The sequence below is a fragment of the Microcebus murinus genome, chromosome 8 (genome assembly GCF_040939455.1).
Source record: "Microcebus murinus isolate Inina chromosome 8, M.murinus_Inina_mat1.0, whole genome shotgun sequence".
In the NCBI taxonomy this organism is placed as follows: domain Eukaryota; kingdom Metazoa; phylum Chordata; class Mammalia; order Primates; family Cheirogaleidae; genus Microcebus; species Microcebus murinus.
This window is the reverse complement of record NC_134111.1, coordinates 23,664,550-23,681,951: the sequence shown is the minus strand read 5'-3', so window position 1 is coordinate 23,681,951 and position 17,402 is coordinate 23,664,550. Positions and strand designations below refer to the sequence as shown.

Genomic DNA, 17,402 nt, shown 5'->3' with positions numbered 1-17,402 from the left:
GAGTGTAGATAATGGGCAGCCTTGTCTGGTTCCAGTTCTAAGTGGGAATGCTTTCAATTTTTCCCCATTCAGTATGATGTTGGCTATGGGTCTGTCATATATGGCTTGTATCATTTTTAGGTATGTCCCTTCTATGCCTATTTTCTTAAGTGTTCGTATCATGAAAGGGTGTTGAATTTGTCAAAAGCTTTTTCTGCATCTATTGAAAGAATCATGTGGTCTTTGTTTTTGCTTCTGTTTAGGTGGTAAATTGCATTTATAGATTTACAACGTATGTTGAACCATCCCTGCATCCCTGGGATAAAGCCCACTTGGTCGTGATGGATTATTTTTTTGATAAGCATCTGGATTCGGTTAGCTAAGATTTTGTTGAAAATTTTTGCATCTATATTCATTAGGGATATTGGTCTGTAGTTTTCTTTTTTGTTGCGTTCTTTCTTGGTTTTGGTATCAGTAATATTCGCTTCATAAAAGGTGTCAGAGAGGTTTCCGTTCTTCTCGATGTTGTGGAATAGTTTCTGCAAGATGGATACTAGTTCTTCTTTGTAAGTGTGGTAAAATTCGGGTGTGAAACCATCTGGAGCGGGACTTTTCTTTTTAGGGAGATTTTTAATTGCTGTTTCTATTTCAGCTCTTGAGATTGGTCTGCTCAGGAAATCTATTTCTTCCTGGTTGAGCCTAGGGAGGCTATGTGTTTCTAGAAATTTGTCCATTTCTTCCACATTTTCCAGTTTGTGTGCATAAAAATTTTTGTAGTATTCATAAATTATATATTGTATCTCTTTGGGATCAGTTGTGATATCTCCTTTTTTGTTCCTGATGGAGCTTATTAGAGATTTCTCTTTTCTGCTGTTCGTTAGCTTAGCCAATGGCGTGTCAATTTTATTTATTTTGTTCAAAGAACCAACTTTTTGTTTTATTAATTTCCTGAATAGCTTCCCTGTTTTCAATTTCATTTAGTTATGATTTGATCTTGTTGATTTCACTTCTTCTGCTGGGTTTGGGGCTGGTTTGTTCTTCTTTTTCCAGCTCTTTGAGTCGTTTCATTAGATTATCTATTTGTGATCTTTTTGTCTTTTGGTTATAGGCATTTATGGAGATAAACTTTCCTCTTAGATCTGCTTTAGCTGTGTCTCAGAGGATTTGATAACTTGTGTCTCCATTGTCATTTGTTCATAGAATTTCTTTTATTTCCATCTTGATTTCTTCATTTATGAAGTAATCATTTAGTAGGAGGTTGTTTAATTTCCACGTTTTCGTATAGAAATGTGAGTTTCTGTTAGGGTTGATTTCTACTTTTATTCCACTGTGATCTGAGAAGATACATGGTATGATTTCTATTTTTTTAAATTTCTTGAGGTTTACTTTGTGTCCTAGGATATGGTCAATCTTAGAGACTGTCCCATGAGCTGATGAGAAGAATGTATATTCAGTGGATTTTGGGTAGAATGTCCTGTAAATGTCAATCAGACCCAATTGTTCTAGAGTTTTGTTTAAGTCAATTATTTCTTTATTAATTTTCTGTTTGGAGGATCTGTCTTGTGCCATCAGTGGGGTGTTGAAATCTCCGGTGATTATGGAGTTGCTGTTAATCAATTTGCCTAGATCCAGTAAGGTTTGCTTTATGAATCTGGGTGCACCTAAGTTGGGTGCATATATATTTAAAATTGTTATCTCTTCTTGTTGAACTGTGCCCTTCACCATTATATAATGACCTTCTTTGTCTTTCACTACTTTTGTTGGTTTAAAAACTAAATCATCTGAAATTAGAACTGCCACGCCACTCTTCTTTTGGCTTCCACTTGCTTGGAATACTGATCTCCACCCTTTTACTTTTAGTTTATATGCATCCTTGCAGGTTAGATGTGTTTCCTGAAGACAGCATATACTTGGCCTGTATTTTCTTATCCATTCAGCCAGCCTATGTCTCTTGAGTGGAGAGTTTAAGCCATTGACATTCATTGAGAGAACTGATAGGTAAGGTAGATTACTGTTCATTCTGTTGGGTTGGATGTTGTTGCTTTGATTTCTCTTTTGAGCCATTGTAATATCTGGCCTTTAATCTTTGGGTTTTGGTTGTTTTTATATTTGTGAGTTTTTATTATGGTGTTCCATGTGTAACACTGTTTTGAGTACTTTTTGTAGGGCTGGCCTTGTCTTGGTGAATTCTCTGAGACTTTGCTTATCTGAGAATATCTTTATTTCTCCTTCATATACAAAGCTTAGTTTTTCAGGTAATAAGATTCTAGGCTGGGCATTGTTTTGTTTCAGAAGAGTGAGAATGGGGCCCCAGTCTCTCCTTGCTTGTAAAGTCTCATTAGAGAAGTCTGGTATTATTCAAATTGGCTTTCTCTTGTATGTCACTTGCTTCTTTCTTCTTACAGCTCTTAGAAGGGCCTCTTTAGTCGATATTTTGGTCAGTCTGATGACTGCATGTCGTGACGTCTTCCTGTTTGCATTGAATCTCCCAGGAGTCCTCTGAGCTTCTTGAACTTGTATATCGAGATTTTGAGCAAGGCCTGGGAAATTTTCATCTATTATATCTTCAAATAGCTTGTCCAACCCTTGGGTGTTGTCCTCTTCCCCTTCTGGTAACCCTATGACCCTCACATTAGGTTTCTTCACATAATCCCACATCTCTTGTAGGCTTTGCTCTTTTCTCTTGTTTCTCTGCTCTATCTCTGTGATGGTTTTATTTAGTTGGAGGGTGTTATCTTCAGTCTCTGAGATTCTTTCTTCTGTTTTATCTACCCTGTTCTTGAGACTTTCCACTGTATTTTGTAGTTCTCTGAATTGATTCTTCATTTCCAGCAGTTTGGTTAAACTTTTCTTCATTTTGTCTATTTCTTTAGTGAACTTTTCTTCTAGGTCCTGGAGGCTTTTTGTGGTTTCTTTGTGTTGGTTATTGAGTTGTTGTTGTAGGTTGGTGAGCGTTCTTATGATCCACACACGAAATTCCTCTTCTGTCATTTTGGTTGCCTGATTTGGGTTGGTGTCCGTTTCTAGGGGGCTGGTGCTCCTCTTTGGGGGTGTGTTTTCCGTTTGGTTCTTCATATTTCCTGAGTTCCTTCGCTGATTTCTTCCCATGTCGATCAGTTGTTGTTTCTTTCCTTTAGGTTTTCCTTTGGGTATTCACACGCCTTTAGTTTCTGAGTTGTTTGGTGGTGTCTGTGGGTGAGATTCGACCACTCCCTGTATAATGAGTCAGTGGGTGCCGTGAAAAGGCTGTGCAGGATGCCGTCCCTGTCAGTAGGTGGCGCTTGCTTGTACAGGCTATGCTGTTGTTTTTGTGTCCTGTTATCAGCTCTTGTTCCTGTAGAGAGGCACTCTAGTGCCTCAGGTGGTCAGTGGGGCCCTGGGACTTCCAGGTGTGTCCTTTTCAACACCCCTCAGTGAGGGCTGGTCTAGGAGAGTGTCTGGGCAGAGCTCAGTTGGGTAAGCCTGCCCTCAGGTACCACCAATGTTGTTAGCAGGGGTCAACGTTCTGTTCTCTGCTCCCATGAAAAGCTGTCAGGGAGGGGCTGGAATGACTCCCCTCAGTCAGAAAGTCTACGTCTGGGAGTGTGGGGTGAGGCTGTCTGAGACTCACAGTCTGGAGCGGGCCTGGCTTCTTTCCACCCTCCCCAACTCCGCAGCTAGTCCTGGGCCTCTGTCAGCAGACCAGACCACACACCACCAGGCCTCCCCTGACTGTGATGCCGGTGGGGAGGTTCCCTGTGCAGGAAAGCCACCTGGGCTGGGCTCACGGCCTCCCTTTGGGACGCTGATCTGCCCCTGAAGGCACACACACCTCAGTAGGCTGTTTACGTATATCCCTTCTGTGCCCCGGGCAATGTGAGACCTCGGTGCACGGGATCTGGTCTGCAGGTCTGATCTCTGGGCCCCAGAGTTTAGACTATATCCCCACCAGGGAGAGGGGGACGATAATTCTTTAAATAGCCTAATACCCACATAAAAAATCAATTCAATGTTGGAATCAATCAGTTTAATTATTTAAAGGCAATTGTAATTTAACGTGTTCAAAAAAATAGTAAAATTTACTTTGTACATTTACTATGAGCCAGGCATTTTATTAAATAGGTTACTATGCTCCTATTCTGTAATTCTCACAATAACTTTTTGCATTAATTACTATTCTCAATCCTGTTTTATAAACAAGAAACTGATAACTTACCTACAAAAGACCATTCAATTAATAAGAGACTGGATAGATATTTAAACCCAAGCAGCCTGTCTCTAGGACTTTACTCTTGGCAACTATATTTCACTGCTTTTTATTGGTCCAAGATGGCAATCACATAATTTTAGATACAATTGTAATTTCCATATAGGGGCATCATTCTATGGTATATGTTATTTGTTTTAGAATGGAATATTTTGTTCAATTCTAAGTAACACATTTTCTTTTGATTTTTATTCACACCTGTTACCTGAATGCAAAATTGTACTTACAGTAATAGAAATATAAATGAAATGTGGAATATTAGCAGAATTTCAGAATTAAATGAATGTATTGCGTATGTTATGTTTACAACTATTTTGTATGTGTGTTTTCTATTCATGGCTTATATGTCATTTTTTCAAAATAACTTCAAAAAGTGGATACTCTTTATACCTTACTACACACATATTAAAAAATATATATATTTTTTTCAGCATATTATGGGGTTACAAATGTTAAAGTTATGTCTATTGCCCTTTCCCCCCTCCCCCATGGAAAAAACATATTTAATTACATAGGAGACATGTGAATCCCTTATAAACTGAGATCACTGAATTGCAGTTTGTGGAATTGTTTGTGTTAAGAGTAGCTCCAATTACAGTCAGGATGCATCTTCCTAGGCAGTGGATGAACTCCATTTTATGTTTTTTCATAGGCATAATTATAAAGAAATCTCACTGATTTTATGTGTGGATTCTATAATTATATGTTTCATTCCCAGACTTTTAAACCAGGTCATCTATCTTACTGTTGGACCAAGCCTATCTTAATTTTTAGAGAGAATATTTATTCCAGCTGTCCAATTCTACTTGAAGCAAGAATGTCCAAATATGTCTTAGGACAGCATTTTTCTTTTCAGTATTCTGTTAGAGAAAAATATTTTCTGATAGTGTTAAAAGGTCTATAGTGTGCTCCGAGAGATGACATAAATGTGGAGGCCATACATAGAATCATATAATTTAGAAAAAAAAATTAGAGACCACTGGTTTCATCTTTCTCATCAAATTCGGGAATCCTTTTCAACATCTCCCAAGTAATTAGGCATCCGACTTATGTTTGAAACCTCAGCATCTACATAGTTCACACTTTTGGGAGGCAATTCTCATTGATAGGATTTTTTTTTCTTTTCGTTGAGACAATATCTGTATCTCTATTATGACCGTCAATCAACTAACCCTCTGTTTACCTTTCATGCTACAAAGAGTGGTTGTTATATCTCTTCCAATGAACACAAATTTTCAAATAGAATAATGCTACTGTGCACAAATCTGAAAAAATAGCTTATGTGTATATGTATATGTGAATGTGCATGTGTGTATTTAAGCACATACATATTTTTTCTCTGACAATATGCTATGTCCAGAGCTCTGCAATAGATATATAGTTGTTAAGAAAACAGGCATAGCCTTAACCCTCACAAAGCATCTTGTGTTATTTGTGAGATGGACAGTGGAGAAATATAACAATAAATAAGTACCAAATAAGCAATAAATAAATAAGCACCAAATGTAATTTCAGTAGACCAAAGTTATAGAGAAAAATAAATAGGTCTATATGATGGAGACTAACAGGTAGAAACCTATTTAAATAGGTTTGCTGAGAAAACCTCTCTACAAAGGCATCATATAAGCTGAGACTCAATTGTACAGAAGGAACTGGTCATGGAGAATGGAGGAAAGAATATTTGAGATTAATAAAATGGTACATTTAAAGATCTTAAACTGGAAAAAAGCTTGGACTTCAGAGGAACTGAAATGAAAACAGTGGTGCTGGATTGTAGATAGCAAGAGGGAAAAGTGACTGAAGATGAGATCTGAAAGAAAAGCAGGGCCTTGCCAGCCATGATGGGAACTTTGTATTTTCTCATCAGTGAGAGAGTAAAATATAGAAATGACATAATCAAATTTACATTTTAAAAAGAATAATCTTATTTTTTCATGGAAAGTGGATTGGAAGACAGTAGAAATAGAAATAAACCATGCAAATTTAGTTATTAAAATAATTGTTGGTGCCTTATACATGATATAATTATAGGCGCACTATAAGTAATAGTTTAAAGGCAGTGAAGTTAGTGGTAGGTTTGAAGTGTGATGACTTCATTAAGGTTAGAGCACAGTGCATATGAAAGAACATCATAAAAGATAAAACTAGAAGCATGCAGAAATCATCAAGCTTATGATAAAATGTTTAAATGTATTTTGGTGATGATAGAATAATTGGAAGGTTTTGAGGATAAAAGTCCTCAAAACAAATGATGGCAATATGACAGCTGTATGAGAAATGAAATAGGCTTGAAAAAGAATGGCCTGTAGGAGATCCTTTTGAATAACAGCATTTGTAATAGGAACAGAAAAGTAGAGATGAGATAGGAGACACTAAAAGAATGAGATTGGCAGACCTCAACAATTGTTGAAATGGGGATAAAGTTAGAGGAGAAATAGAATATTATGGCATTGTTCCTCAAACTCATAACTACAAATGAACTCACTTATTTGCAATAATTTCACATTTCACAATTTATATCAATAACATAAAAACTTACACCTCCAGTTCTGACATGTTAAAATATCATCTATATGTAATACATCCAAGCTGAGTACATATTTTCCCCCTGAACAGGTTCCTTTTATATCCCTATCTTATAGTACCACACTTCCCTCGTTATCAGCTAAGTCAAGTTTTTCAATGATAAACACACATGTATTCTATTTCCATAGCAGTGAAGCATTTAAGGATTTAAATATTTCTAGTATTGGCCACCCCATATTGCAATTCAATCTGAGAACACGATTTATTTTTATTTTTATTTATTTATTTTTCTAAGGTTGGTCAAGAGAAGAGAACATAATTAATCTCAATAAAACTAAGCTTAATATCCCAGGGTGCAATTATGAATAAGGAATACTCTGTGCCCTTAATTATTTTAATTTTAATTAGAATCATTAGCATGCAATACTATTAAATATGATACATACAATAAATATTATAAAAGAACTGAAAAGTGTTACTAAGAAACAGAGGAAAGAGCTTATTTTGACTCTAATCTCCACAAAGGCTAGGGATTACCTTTATCAAAAATTGACCAGCCTACATAGAATTAAGCACAAGGCAAAAACAAACAAAAGCAGTCTGTGCGTGCGCATGTGTGTGCTCGTGCACATGAGCGCAACATATATGCATGTGTTCAACAGTTAAAAGAGAAATAGAAAAAATATCTGACCAAGCAAGGTTTGTGAGGGCAGTAAAAGTACACAAATAAGATCTTCTAAGAAGTACATTATGTTCATCTCAGAGCTAGTCACCCTTTACTTGGCAAATTAAAGAATGTCATAGAGGGGAAAAAATTGTATTTGAACAGGTCTTGTAAAAAGAGATAGAATTTTTCATGCTATATTAGCAGAAGGCCATATTAACCTAATGTTTGTGTGTTGACTATCAAGAGTCCCACTTAGAAAAATATTTGTATTAGCTCTTGCTTATTTTATAGGTTATATTTCCTATTTTGTGTATTTAAGAATTATCGTCATCATATGATATTGATTATAAAGTTTTTATAATATACTTTTAAACATAATTAAATGAGTAGATGATGATCACATATATATTTTGCCTCTACTAGATTGGCATTGTTTACTTAGAAAAATGCTTTCTCTTGTACTTTGTTTGAATAAAAATAACAGTAGTAATGGATCAGTTCACAATTCTTTTTTTTTTCAAGCAGTAAAACAACATACTACATTTGTAGAATATCCAAATTTATCCCTCTTTTTCTGTGTATGTATGTACAAATGTATATATGGTTCAGGTTAGTTATAGAAAAAAAAGTGTGTCACCATGATCAAAAGGAAGAGCTATAGGGAAAGATAATTACAATTTTAACAAGTTATGAATTAGCAACAATAAAACTGCATTGATTACCTATTTATAAGATTTCAAGAAAATATCAATAGAGATGAACAAATTATATATTTTACTTTTACATAGTTAATTTATACAGCTGAACCCAAGTATTTATACATAACTAACACAGAATTAGAGCAAAAAGAATGACTCTCCTGTTTATTCCTAAATTGACCCAATGATAAAACCACTTTAAGGAAATACAGGATACAAACAGGCATATTGCCATATGTATTTCTAGAATTAGTAAAATTCAACAGTCTCAATATACTTACTCAGATCTAAAAAGGCATATCAACGTAATTGTAAACTTCTAAAAGAGAGTTTAAAAAGAGCTTAATTGATATAAAATAATGAATGGTATGTTACATCAGTTTTCCCAAATCTGCCAGTTTAGTAAATCACAGTAGGATTTTTAGTCCTGTATACAGATTTTTCCCAAATTACCTCAGAACTTCTTTAGGTTCCACAAAATATGGGAGGCAGGGCGTCTAATAAGGGTATTTCTAGGATTAGCAGCTTAGAAAAGCACTGGGGCTTTATAAAGTTGTATATGAAGTGATTGAATTAAACCCTACACTTTAATTAATAAGTCCAGAACTTTCACATGACCCTAAGACAACACATGTGGTGGGTTTTAACCTTATTCATGAGGGAATTGGAACATTAGCTCAAGGACCCCTCTCCCACTGTTAGAGCTTATACAAAAGATTTGTTTTTAAAAGCAGATGCCTTTGTTTGAGATAAAAATTGAAGCTCAAAATCTCAAGGTCAGTCAACCTGCTGTTATTAAACTTATGTGCAGCTAAATCATCTTCTGTGGGTTTTGGGTTCATAATAAGCAGTAATAAAGCATAGATAATTTGCATCAGGAAGACAAATTAGACCTGGCCAAACAAACTCAGTATGACTGTGCCCTTTAGAACAAAGGAAATCCAATCGCCTATCTGAAAAAGTAATAATTCATCTGAGATTAAATAAAGCCTGGAGTAGATAATCAACTATGCTGTGGGTCTCATGAAAGTCAGTCTACTTTTCAATCACATAATTGATTATATACTTTTTGAAGTGGACAACATTTAAAAATAGCAATGCCTCCCAAAATAATTTTCTAGAGTTAATATCAATATCGAAGAAAATAGATATTTGGCATTTACTACCAGGTTAATTAATACATGAAGCCAGTAAGTGTGATAGTGGTGGTAGTGGATTTTCTATAACAAGGCTAAGCAGACTGTTACCACTGAGCAAATATTTACTGCCCTTAAAACTTCACTGCTGCCCCCTCCCTTTGACAGATAAGCATTTAGATAGGAAAACAAACCAGAATGTAATTAGATTTTACAGAAGGGCTAAATCTAAGTAAGTGTCTCTTTATATGGTGGCTGGTTGAAATAACATGTCTGCCCTCTTGTTTTTTAATGTCTTAGTTGGATGTATTGGACAGACTGGGAGGAAGATGAAATAGATGACAGCGTGGGAAGGATTGAGAAGGCCTGGATGGATGGCTTCAATCGGCAGATTTTTGTGACTTCAAAGATGCTGTGGCCAAATGGTTTAACTCTGGACTTTCACACCAACACATTATACTGGTGTGATGCCTATTATGATCATATTGAAAAAGTGTTTTTGAATGGAACTCACAGGAAGGTAAAAGACAAATGCTGCTGTTTTTAACCCACAGGCTTCTTCTTTCACAGAGCCTTGTTGTGTTGTGTTAAAAATACTTTCAAGTTTATTTTTACCCCTCCTGAGGTGGCTGCCAATATTCTCTGTGGGGTGGCTAAAGGAGGCTAAGCATTAAGTAGTACAGCTGGCACTTGCCTCCGGGAGACCAGGCCCAGCTCACTGTGGTATGCCAGGATTTGTGGGATTTTTAAAAGAAGCTCTCAGGATATCAGAGCTGTTTTGAAATGCAGTTTTTCTACATTATTGATGAGTTTTCTATGACCAAGCAACCCTACTCTATTCAAATATGTTCAAGATCTGCAGCTGAAATTTAATGTTATATATTATAAGAAAGTAGTTATGATGCACTTATTTGGAGAAAGAACTTTGTAACATTGGAACTAAAGCACATAGTAGGAATGAACTGAACTCCAAGCCTACTGGTATGAATAGATACCAGTTTCCTCTTCTTGTTTGCTGGAATCATTACAAAATGATTGTGAAATTCTTGGGTAAAATTGAGGATGATGCAGTTGACTGTGAGACAAAGGAATAGTTGACAAAATAGCAACTCTATGTTTCATCTTACAATTACCAAACCACATGCAGCACCATGAACAGAATTCAACTGTTATTTAAATAATAAAAAAATGAAAAGGTAGAAATTGTCAAAATGCTTCCTTTCACATTACATTTCTTTCCTTTTTGCAAATTTGGCTAAGCCTTTTCATAGTGGATACTGCTTGAGAAATAAATATTATGCTACACTACTCAGTTAAGACTATTTCAGTCATCGGTTGACTGACAATATTTTATTTTCCCTAAATAAATACAATTGATTGACATTTAACTTGATGTCACATACCTAACAGGTGCTAAATAAATATTTGTGATTTCTTAGAAGATGATAGTATGTATGCAATCTATTTAATACACAACACTTTAATGGTCAGCATATTTTAACCTATATAAGGTTTGGAAAAAAATTTAAAACTGTCACAATTATTCATTATGTGATAATTGGCATGAAGAATTTAGTTAAAAGGATCAAAACCTGAATTTCTGATCGTAAATTATTTGGGTAACTTTTTCAATTTTCTAATGTTAAATGAAGTGAATACTAAATGCTTTCTCATGTTGTAGTCATTATGATTTTATATATAGTGAAGGGTGAAAAAGTACTATCATTATTGGAGGCATTATTTATTCCTCTTCTACAATCCTACATGTAATACAAGACTTGTTTATCATATGATTCCTCCATTTAAACAATAACAAAAAAATATAACTGGAGTATAATGAATATATTAAGGTAATCATAATTGAAATTTGCCAGTGAGTCTTATCTATTTACTACTAATAAAGGTTACTATGTTTAAAATTAAAACATTTACCTTCTTTCCAGTCAGCTCCTAGATTTATTCAATTTGCATTGACCCAATTAAAGTAGGAGGATCTTTTTTACACCTAGTGCCATTCAAATATGTTCTATCGGTGGTTATTGTAAGAGCAACATTGTAATATACATAATAGCACTAATTATTCAGATCATTTTCTATCCTAGGATATGATGCTGGAATATCATCAAGAAGTGAGATAGGAATGAGAGTTAGGCAAAGTCATTTTAATGTTTGTGTTCTTGACCATATTAATAGTGCCATAAATGAGATAATTTAAATGGATGAAATGTAGACGGTCTCCTTCAAATAGCATGCCCTAAACCAGAAAAATATGCTCACATTGTGAAATCTAATTTTCAAATCTACTGGAAAAATATGAATTAAGATATGAGTTAGATTATTATCTATTACACTTATTTGAATATAATTTTCTTTAAATATTTAGTTATGTTTCTGAAGGTCAGTTCTGATTTTTCACAATGTGTTTATATTTTACAGATTGTTTACAGTGGGAAAGAATTGAACCATCCTTTTGGACTATCGCATCATGGGAATTATGTGTTCTGGACTGATTATATGAATGGTTCCATTTTTCAACTAGATTTGATAACAAGTGAGGTGACATTATTGAGGCATGAAAGACCACCCCTGTTTGGGCTTCAGATTTATGATCCACGAAAACAACAAGGTATTAAAAAACAAAGAAAATTGCTTCTGAGTTTCACATAAAATACTTCACAGTAGTTATAAAAAGGTTTTATTTTGACAGTGTTGCTAAAGTTTTATGATAAAAGATGGACAGTTTGCTCCAAAGTCAACCAAATCTTAGACTTTATTATCATTAAAATTTATTTTTTATTCTAAATAGCCTGAGTAACTCTGAGAATTCAGCTTGAGTAAGTGAAGTTCAAAGTTTTCTCTATTTCCTTTTTCTTGTCATTTTCACCAAAGAAGCCTATCATTTATTTAAAGGAAAAAAAATTATCTTAATGTTTTCAAAGAGTAAATGCTATGATCAGTGAGAAAAACTTCCTTTGAAGACTATTGAAAAATATATTATATAATAAAAATGTTACTTTCGAAAGTATCTTAGTATATTTACTTGGTTTATTTCTATATATATTCGAGGAACATGTAATTATTTTAGATGATGTAAAAAGTAAAACAATCTACCATAATATTCATGCCTTATTAAAATCAGATAATATTGTTATATGTTTTATCTGCATGAGTTATTAATATTTATTAGTATATCAACAAAGAGTATTACTTAAGGCCGGGCATGGTGGCTCACTCCTGTAATCCTAGGACTTTGAGAGGCCAAGGAGGGTGGATCATTTGAGCTCAGGAGTTTGAGACCAGCCTGAGCAAGAGAGAGACCCCATCTCTACCAAAAATAGAAAAAAATTAGCCAGGCATGGTGGTGTATTCCTGTAGTCCCAGCTACTCGAGAGGCTGAGGCAGAAGGATCGCTTGAGCCCAGGAATTTGAGGTTGCTGTGAGCTAGGCTAATGCCATGGCACTCTAACCGGGGCAACAAAGTGAGACCCTGTCTCAAAAAATAAATAAATAAAATAAAAGAGTATTACTCAGAATTTAGGTATTAAACAAAGAAAGCAGTTTAGTAAATTATGTAGTAAATTTTTTTATGAATCAAAATAGTCGTTTCTTTTTCATGGAAATATCCTTGTGAAAATTTAATGAGCAAACATTTCAATAAATAGTGAATAAATTATATCCTGATTTTTCTAGTGCATATGTTGTCATAGGAAGTTATCTAGCAACAAAGTGTTTGATTTAGCTGTAATTCAGCTAAATCAAAGATCTTAAAGCAAACTATCTCATTCAAGGGTTTCAAGTTCTTTCTACTATATTAAAATTGCTTGGCTATGACATAGCACAATTTTATAAAATAATGGAAGTATATAATTTGAGAAATATCAATAGCTAGTAAAAGATAAAGTTATCTTTCAAAGGAATAAAACTGAAATTATGTGGTAGTCTAAGCTACAGCTGTGAACAAGAAATGAATAGAGACAATTGTCTAGATAGATCAAAGGGTAATATTTTCTGTTACATTTGCGTACACATCACACCCTTCTCCCCACCACTACTATAGTTTATCTACCCTGAACTGGAACCAAAACTATCTTAGGAACAACCCTTCTCATCTCCGTTAGGTCTTGTTTTCAGGAGTATTGTTCCCATTAATGTTACAATTACTAGTTTCCTGGGCATCATTACACCAGTTAATAAACATATACATTTTCCTTTTTTTAAAAAAAATTATATAAAAATATTAAGGGGGTACAAATATTTTTGTTACATAGATAGATTTATAATGCTTTAGTCAGGGCTATAAGTGTGCCCGTTGCTTAAATAGTGTTCATTGTACCTGTTAGGTATGAATTTATGCCTCCCTTACTCCTGCTCTCTCTTCTTGATTTCCAACATTTTTTACTTCTTTCTGTGCCCATGTGTGCCCATATATTAGTTGTAAATTATTAGAGAGTACATGTGGTATTTGTTTTCTCATTCTTGAGATACTTCACTTAGAATAGTCTCCAGTCCCATCCAAATTGCTGAAAAAGACATTAAGTCATTCCTTTTCATGGCTGAGCAGTACTCCATATATGTATACCACATTTTGCCAATCTACTCTTGAATTGATGGACACTTGGGTTGATTCCAGAGTTTTGCAATTGTGAATTGTGCTACAATAAACATTCTAGTGCAGTTGTCTTTTTGATAAAATGACTTCTTTTCCTTTGGGTAGATACTAAGTAGTGGGATTTCAAGATCAACTAATAGGTCTTCTTTTACTTCTTTGAAAAACTTCCATATTGTTTCCATAGAGATTGTTCTAATTTGCAGTCCCAACAACAGTGTATAAGGACTCCTTTCTCAAGCATCTATTGGTTTTGGAATTTTTAATAATAGGCATTCTGACAGGGGTCAGATTTCATTGTGGCTTTAATTTGCATTTCCCTGATGACTAGTGACATTGAGCATTTTTTCATATGTTTGTTGGCTATTTGTGTATCATCTTTTGAAAAGCATCTTTTCTTACCCTTTGCTCAATTCTTAATAGCTTTGTTTGTTTTTTTCCTGCTGATTTGCTTGAGTTCTTTGTAGATTCTGGATAATAGTCCTTTGTTGAATATATAGTTTGTGAATATTTTCTCTCATTCTATAGGTTGTCTATTTACTCTGTTGATTATTTTCCTGTGCATAAGTCTTTTTTGATTTAATTAAGTCCAATTTATTTATTTTTATTGTTTCTGTAATTGTCTTTGGGGTCTTAGTCATAAATTCTTTGCCTAAGTTGATATCTAGAAGAGTTTTTCCTACATTTTCATTCATAATTGTTATGATTTCATGCCTTACATTTGAGTCTTTTGACCATACCCATCTTGAATTAATTTTTGTGAGTGGTGATAGATAAGAGTCCTATTTCATTCTTCTGCATGTGGCTATCTAATTTTCCCAGCATAATTTAATGAATAGGGATTCCATTCCCCAGTGTATGCTGTTCTCTGCTTTGTCAAAGATCAGTTAGCTATAGGTATATGGTTTCATATCTGGGTACTCAGTTCTATTCCATTGGTCTGTACCTCTATTTTTGTGCCAAGTCCATGCTGTTTTGGTTACTACAACCTTGCAGTATAGTTTGAAGTCTGGTAGTGTGATGGTTTCAGATTTGTTCTTTTTGCTTCAGGTTATTTTGGCTATTTTCTGGTTCCAAAGAAGCAAAGAATTATTTTTTCTAGATCTGTGAAATATAACATTGGTATTTTAATGGGATTGCACTGAATCTATAAATCACTTTGGGAAGTACAGATTTTAACATTGGCAATTTTAACATTGCCAGTTCTACCAATCTATGACCATGATGCATTTTTTTTCTCTTGTATGTATCATCTGCGACTTCTCACCTCAGTGTTTTGTAATTCTCCTTGCAGAGATTTTTCACCTCCTTAATGAAGTATATTCCTAAACATTTTATTTTCTTTGAAGCTATTGTGAATGCTGTGGAGTCTTTGATTTTTCTCTCAGCTTTATTGTGATTGGTATATAGAAATGCTACAGATTCATGTACATTGATTTTGTAACCTGAGACTTTGCTGAATTTATTTATCAATTCCAGGTGTCTTTTGGTGTAGTCTTTGGGATTTTCTAGAAACAAGATCATATCATTGGCAAATAGCATCATTTGACCTCTTCTTTCCCAACTCGGATACCTTTCTCTTGCTTGATTGCTCTGGCTAGGAATTCCAGGAATATGTTAAATAATAATGATAACAATATCTTGTTACATTTATTAGGGGGAATGCTTTCAATGCTTCCCCATTCAGTATGATGTTTGTTTGCCATATAGGGCTTTCAAATTTTTGAAATAAGTTTCTTCTATGCCTAGTTTACTGAGTGTTTTTATAATGAAAGGATGCTGCATTTTGTTAAATGCTTTTCTGCATCTATTGAGATGATCATGTGGTCTTTGTTTTTGCTTCTGTTTGTGGGGTGAATAACATTTATTGATTTACATATGTTAAACCACCTTTCATTACTGGGATAAAGCCCATTTAGTCACAGTGGTTTATATTTTGGGTGTGCTGTTGAATTCAGTTTGCTAGTATTTTATTGAGGATTTTTGCATCTAGTTCATAAGGGATACTTCTATTTAGTTTTCTTTATTGTTGTGTCCTTTCCTGGCTTTGGTATCAAGGTGATACTGGCTTCATAGAATGAGTTAGAGAGGATTCCCTCCTTCTTGATTTTATGAAATAGCTTCTGCAGTATCCGTACCAGCTCTTCTTTACAGGTATGGTAGAATTCATCTGTGAACCCATCTGGCTTTTTCTGTTGGATCTCTTTTTCTTCTCCATATGGGATAATTGTAATTCATATATTAGTTTACTTCACATAATCCCACATTCTCTAAATGATTTCTCAGGCTTTTTTTTTTTTTTCTCTGCCTCTTTGAATGACTCAATTAGCTTGAGAGCCTTGCCTTCAAGCTCTGAGAGTCTTTCTTCTCCTTGGTTTAGTCTATTATGGAAGTTTTTTGCTGTGTTTTGAAATTCCCTAAATGACTCATTTCTTTAAATTATATTATATTCTTTCTTATGTTGTCTAGCTCTTTACTGATTTTTTCACTGATATCCTTAAAAACTCTTTTGGCTTCTTTTTGTTGGTTTTCAACTTTCTCTTCAATTCCACTCATGTTATTTGCCATCGATATTCTTATTTCCATTTCTGTCATTTCAGCAATTTCCTTGTGGTTGGAACACACTACTGTAGCTCCATCGTGATCCCTGGGAGGTATCAAACTTTTTTTTTCACATTGCCAGGGTTCTTTTGCTAGTTTCTTCTCATTTGAATACACTTTTCTGGGTTCGTGCCTAATAGGTTTGCAGGGTGTCTGATCTTCTTTGCTGGGAACTCTCTTGCTTAATTAGAAGGAGAACTCCCTAGATGGTGCTTTTTGCCCACTCTGAAATGTTGATGTGGCAGGGGAGAAGGGTGTGCACTAAAAGCCCATGGTGCACCTGTTTTTTTTTTGTTTGTTTGTTTTTCCTGTTATTCTGAAATTGCCACATTTCAAGCTGGTGCTGCATGATATTTTTGCTACCGAGGAGTTATTCCTCAGGTCCTTGTGGGAAGTTGGGGGCTGGGTGAGATCTTCTCCATACAGGCTGGCATTGTGGGGATTTCTCTGACCAGGGTCTCACTGTTGAGGTGACAATGGCAGCAGAGTGAATCTATCTAGGCATTTGCCCTCATTCCCAGACTGTGGGAATTTAATATATAAACATTGTAAATAAATACTCAATGGAGTAATGTGTTACAATAATATAAAACAAGGTACTTAATTCTGATAGTGGAATGTATATGGTGTTCTGAAAGGAGCCATTAACCTATAATTTTCTAATGCTGGCCCTTGGATAGACATTAGTCTTTTAAAAGTGCTTCTTCCCCTTTTTGATTATAGGGACATCAAAATTGGAACTTAGTTTTAATTAATAAACTATGTAACAATATTAATTATAGAAATCATTATGTTTTATCTTACTGAGTGAATGCATTCAGCCAAATGGATTGATTAACTTAGGTGAACTAATCAATTGGTTTGAATTTTCTACCCAATCTTCATATCACTAAGAATTATCTAGTGCTTAACTTTAAATAGATGATACAATGTGGAAAGGATT

General features: G+C 34.5%; 1 protein-coding gene across 2 annotated transcripts in view; it reads left to right on the top strand.

The window, feature by feature from the left end:
- The window catches only part of LRP1B (LDL receptor related protein 1B), a 1,745,675-nt gene that overhangs the window by 1,036,923 nt on the left and 691,350 nt on the right, over nucleotides 1-17,402 (top strand). For both annotated transcript variants that reach the window (XM_020288518.2, XM_076005497.1), the window contains exons 13-14: nucleotides 9,553-9,772; nucleotides 11,689-11,878. In XM_020288518.2, the coding sequence (XP_020144107.2) occupies nucleotides 9,553-9,772; nucleotides 11,689-11,878 (410 nt within the window). The remainder of the gene's footprint in view (nucleotides 1-9,552; nucleotides 9,773-11,688; nucleotides 11,879-17,402) is intronic.